This window comes from Tupaia chinensis, unplaced genomic scaffold (assembly GCF_000334495.1).
Source record: "Tupaia chinensis unplaced genomic scaffold, TupChi_1.0 Scaffold147312_1, whole genome shotgun sequence".
Classification (NCBI taxonomy): domain Eukaryota; kingdom Metazoa; phylum Chordata; class Mammalia; order Scandentia; family Tupaiidae; genus Tupaia; species Tupaia belangeri.
Window position 1 is genome coordinate 1,865,867 of NW_006207163.1, and position 6,000 is coordinate 1,871,866.

At 36.4% G+C, this 6,000-nt stretch overlaps 1 protein-coding gene across 9 annotated transcripts in view; it reads left to right on the top strand.

Annotated features, from left to right (window-relative positions):
* The window catches only part of MGAT4C (MGAT4 family member C), a 290,719-nt gene that overhangs the window by 272,790 nt on the left and 11,929 nt on the right, over positions 1 to 6,000 (top strand). For 8 of the 9 annotated variants that reach the window (XM_027768721.1, XM_006169606.3, XM_006169600.3 and 5 more), the window contains one exon: positions 4,560 to 4,712. In XM_027768721.1, the coding sequence (XP_027624522.1) occupies positions 4,566 to 4,712 (147 nt within the window). In that variant the 5' untranslated portion in view covers positions 4,560 to 4,565. Of the gene's footprint in view, positions 1 to 3,308; positions 3,327 to 4,559; positions 4,713 to 6,000 lie in introns of those variants that run through there. The other variant, XM_006169608.3, reaches the window with a different exon arrangement.

Here is a 6,000-nt window from a genome sequence, read left to right on the forward strand (position 1 = left end):
TTTTATTTGATGCATGCATATATAAGATAACCAAGCTTCTTTTGACAAATCGATATCTTTATCAGTTATTACATCTTTATTAATACTTTGGATTATGTAAATATATGCATTCTAGCTTTCTTTTAACTAATGTTCCAATTGCTTTTTTATTAGTATTATTCATACATTAAATCACTATATATCATTTAGATTGTGAAGAGACTTTACCCAACATGATATACAGCTCAGTCCAGCCCAGTTGAGACCACCATACACATCCTAATCAACAGATAATAAACCATATCTGTGTCCCACAAGTGTCTTTCCTCTCCATTTCCTCCCCCTCCCCAAATTCCCTATGCTCTTCCCCTCCCACACTCGCTTTCCACTTTGTCTTTAGTGTCCATTATGTTCTCCAGTCTTTCAGTCTCCACCATGGAGTGCCTACTGCTTTTTTTTAAAAAAAAAAATGCATCTTATGTCTTTATATTTAAAGTGAGGTTCCTGGAGAGAGCTGTTATCAGTTATCTATTGTTTTCTTTTCTTTTTTTTTTTTTTTTTTGAGAGGTTTTTTGCTATACAGCACGTGTGCTTGCCAGACAGACAGAAAGAGACAGAGAGACAGAAAGCGAAAAATCACCCCCCGGGGGGATGGTCACGCTGCAATCCCTTCTCCTCCATTCTCCTCTCGGGATCTTGGGCACGCACGCACACGCGTCCAGCATGAGTTTTAAGCCACTGGGTCTGGGACGCGAACCACGGTCGACTACGTGGGAGTCCAGCGACATAACCATTACGCTAACTGCTGGTTCCCTCTATTGTTTTCTAACAAACCACTCTGAAAATTAGTAGTTTTAATGTATTATCTCACATTTCCTGTGGGGCACGAATTAGGAAAATAATTTGGCTAGATTTTTTTATGCGTAATTTGTATTATTTTTATTGTTATATTTTCAGTAGTTAATCTTTTCTCCTGCTCTTCCTTATGTGCAATTTGTTAATGCCTGTGAGTATATTTGTATTTCAGGTATTGTATATTTCTTCTCTAGGAATTCTACTTTTTTAATACACTTAATTTCTCTCATTATTTTCATGGGACATATTTATGATATTTTTAATAATTTCTTCTAACTCTTACCATCTCTATCATTTAAAACAAATTTTATTTTTATTGGTTTTTGTCTTAGTTATGGGCCAATTGTCCTTTATATGACCTGATATTCTTTCTTTTTTTTTTTTTTTTTCTGTATTTTTTTAGGTTTTGCCTTAAGGTGTATGAGCAAACCAGAGAGAGACAGAGATAGTGACAGAGAGGGAAAGTGAGAAATCATCATACCCCAGGGGAATAGCCATTTTACAATATTTTCTCCTTCACTTCCTCTTGGAATTTCGGGCATGTATGTACAAGTGCCTGGCATGATTTTCAAGCCACCGGGTTTGGGACTTGACTTCTCTGAGCCATGCAGGAGTCCAGTGCCCCAACCACTATGACACTTGCTGGCCCTGATATGCTAATAATTTTTATTGGATGCTAGATATTGTGAATTTTGTGTTCTTCAGTTTTAGGTATTTTTACAGGTCTTCAAAAAGTATTGAGCCAATATACAGTGTATTCAGGATGGGCAAATTCATTTGGTATGCTGTAAGGATGCACAGCAATTGAATGTATTAAAAAAAAAAAAGTGTTGTATTCAGACCAGCTCTGTACCTGGTGGTTGAGCAACCAGATTCCACATGGCGTTCTTCAGTTTTAGGTATTTTTACAGGTCTTCAAAAAGTATTGAGCCAATATACAGTGTATTCAGGATGGGCAAATTCATTTGGTATGCTGTAAGGATGCACAGCAATTGAATGTATTAAAAAAAAAAAAAGTGTTGTATTCAGACCAGCTCTGTACCTGGTGGTTGAGCAACCAGATTCCACATGGCAACTGTGGTTCAAGTCAGAGACCACGGGCTTGAGAAATTTGCTGGGAGCCTGTGTGTGTGTGCCCAAAATCTTGAAAGGAGGAAAGATAGAGGAGAGTGGGCTGTGGTTTGACAATTCCTCATGGGGAGTACTGTCTCTTCTCCCTCCCCCTCTCTCTCAGGTGAGCACACACACACCCTAGGAAAACAAATGAACAAAAAGTGTCATACATTATGTTGGCATGGAGTTAAGTTATGTGGGGTCACTGATCCTACTGATGCTTGCTTTTAACCTTTAGTTAACCATTGTCTGTGCCACAGTTACACTGGGCATGTACAGTGTAGAGATTTATTTGTCATCCCTATTGTGCTGAAATGATTTTGGAGGACTAGATATTAGATTTTAAGTGGCTACTATTATTCTCTAGGGACTTCTGCATTACTTAATAATTATTTATTATTTTGTCCTGGTGATGGAACAACTGTCCTTTATATTCCTAATCATTTTTTTTTTGTGGGGGGGAGAGAAGTTTTTGCTATAGGGCATGTGCACTTGCCAGAAAGACAGAGAGAGACAGAAAACAAGAAATCACCCCCCGGGTAATGGCCACGCCGCAATCCCTTCTCCTCCATTCTCCTCTCAGGTTCTTAGGCACACATGCACATGCGCACAGAGTGAGTTTAAGCCACCAGGACTGGGACTCAAACCATGGTCAACTACATGGGAGTCCAGCGACATAGCCATTACTCCAACTGCTGGTCTCTATATACCTGATAATTTTTATGTTTTTATTTTAGGTTTTGCTATAGAGTGTGTGGACTAACCGGAGAAAGGGACAGAGACATAATTTATTTACTGCATTATTTATTCATATGTTTATTTTGCTATTAATAATATACTGGCTTTGGGCCAGTTGGTGGCATGATTGTTATGGTGGTTGGATTCCACATGGCCATTGTGCAAATCAAGTTCTGCACCTGCAGCCCCTAGGTACATGTAAGTGCATACCTAAAATTCTGAGAGGAAAATGAAGTAGAAGGGATTGCAGTTGGGCATCTTCCATGGGGGGTGCTTTTTCACTTTTCCTCTTGCCTTCTCTAGTGAGTACACATGTAACTAAACAACACTAATAGCAATAACAACAATAATAATATAGTGGCTTTATTTTCATTATATTAACAAATTACACTTGTATATATTTATGGAGTACAAAGTGGTCTTATTGTGTGTGTGTGTGTGTGTGTGTGTGTGTGTGTGTGTGTATGCTAGAAGGTGTTTATGCTTGCCTGAAAGAGAGGGAGAAGAAAAAGCACCCCCCATGGACCATGGTCATACTGTAATCTCTTCTCCATCTCTCCCTCCTTTCAGGATTTTGGACATGTATGCACATATGCCTGATGTGTTTCTCAAGTTGCTGAGTTCAAGACTGGAACTGTGAGGTGGGCCATGTGGGATCCAGCCCTCTTAACCAGCAGGACATGGAGCTGACCTGATCTTATCATTTTTAAACACAATGTGGAAAAGTTAAATAAAGTTAATATATTCCTCACCTCAAGTATTTAACTTTTGTTGTAATGACAACATTTGAAATTTATTCTCGTAGCAGGAGTGAGTATAGCTAATAATCGAGTTCTGTACATTATAATGTCATTAAAAACATACATTTCTTTTTTTGTCAACTCTTTAGAACTATATCCCAAAGTATCATTGATATTGTTTTGTACTATTTTGTGTTATTGCAGACAACCTGTAGTTTTATTTTCAAGTAAAATTTTTTTTACCATTTTTCATACTATTTGAAATATCATGTATCTGCCAACATCCCAGATTATATGTTTATGTGTATGTATGTGTGTGAATCTCTTGCATTTATTCACAACTTTTATAGGAGACTAGCCATGAAAATAACCCATAAAAATATGGTCAAAGGAAATAGACAATACTACTGCAGCATTTCTTTTTCAAAATTCTTCTATTCTTTATTTTTCTCCTTATTTCCATTATTCATTACTATAATCTACCTACAAGGAACCATGAATTAATTCTTACATTAATTCACTGAAGAGATATTATTTTCCAGCTATGTCTTGGACATAGTTCCAAAGATTTGGAGTGCTGGACTTTTTTTTTTTTTTATTTCTTTGACATTTCCTGCACATAAATACTTCATTTAAAAGATGAACCCAGAAAACTCATTACACTAGTCTAGATTACCATTGTACTGATTTAAGATCAACTACAATGTCTCCATTAGTTTGTTAATTATTCCAGGTATGTTCATACAAGTTTTTTACATGCTTAATAATCTGGGACCAGCAGATGGCATAACGGTTATGTTGGTGGACTTCCACATAGTGGGCTGCAGTTTGAGTCCCAGAGCCATTGGGCTTAGAACTCATACTGGGCACATGTGTGTGTGCCCAAAATCCTGAGAGAGAAATGAAGAAGGGATTGGCACATGGCCATCCCCCCAGGGGTGTGATTTCTCACTTTCTGTCTCTCTGTCTCTGTCTTTCAGGCAAGCATACATGCTATGTAGCAGAAATCTCTCAAAAAAAAAAAAAAGTCAACAATTTAAATAAATGTGTGATTTGAAGATGTCACTATATATATTATGAAGAAATATTTGCATTCAAAATGAACCATTAGTAATTCTGTGCCTTTTTTCACAGGAGAGGATGATTAAAATTCATCAAATCAAATATATTTTTGAGATACTGGATAAAATGAGATGCCTGCGAAAGCGTTCTACAGTGTCATTCTTGGGAGTTCTTGTCATTTTCCTTCTATTTATGAACTTGTACATTGAAGATAGCTATGTTCTGGTAAGTCTTAGAGGTTATTTGCTGTTCAAAATTGTAACTTAACTGCAATCCCAGGCTATTGAGCTAACCTTAGTTTGAGTAAAATTATAACATGTACATTTTCTATCTATTTTTTGTATATGTTATACATTATAAATATATGACTCATTTTCATTTATGTTCTACTATTTTAATGTCATATATAGATTATACACACACACACACACACACACACACACACATATATATATATATAGAGAGAGAGAGAGAGAGGCTCAAATATTGACATCTAATTGAAATTAAATTAGTTAGCAACACTATGCTAAATAAATACAGAAAACCATTAAGGTCTTTGGGCTTTAAATATATAGAATAAACAAAGCATTGCTCCTTATTTCTTGTAATTTTCTGTATTATATTCAACATTTTCAAAATTCTATTGTCTTTTTAACAATGTGATTTATTTTAATTAATTACTTTTGTCATTCAATCACTGTGTGTCATTATAGCATACCAAATGAATCTTACCATCATAAGTACACTGTATATGGGTTCAGTCAAAGCCAACACCATATGCACTATAATCAACAGATTTCTTTCCACCTTGAGTCCCTTTAATGTTTTACTTCCCTGTTCTCCTTAATTCTCTCCCTCTTACCCTCTCCCTTTTTTTACTCTCCTTCTTCACTGTCTCCAGTATCACCATGGTTCTCCATGCTTTTATTCCTTCCAGTCCTTGAGTTTCTGTCATAGAGTGCCAACATTTGTTATATATTGAGTGGGGACATACAATGCCTCTCTTTCATAGTCTGGCTTGCTTCACTTAGCAATAAATCTCCCAAATTCATGCACTTTCTATCAAATGTGAGGGTCTCATTTTTTATGGCTGAGTAACTTTCTGGAGTATATATGTACCACACTTTTTCAATCCACTCATCTGTTTGTTGCTAAGACATGGTATCAATCCAAATAACAATGCTATTTAATTGTACTGTCTTGTTTAAGCAATATTTTATGATAAGTGATACCTCATTCAAATTTAGAATAAATGCAAATGACTACCATGTTACAGATATATATTTACTGAAAGGATCTCAAGAGTTAAAGATAGGGACTGAACAGTGGTACAATGGTAGCACAGCATTCTTTGGGACTAACTTACATGAGAAGGTTTAGGTTCCCATCCCTTCCCACCCAGATTCCTTCTGTGAACACGACAGCTGCATGCACGTCTGTGACTCAGTGTTGGCTGAGATTGGAGGTGACTTGCAGAATGAATACCCTGTTGGGATTGCCTATCTCTCTTTCC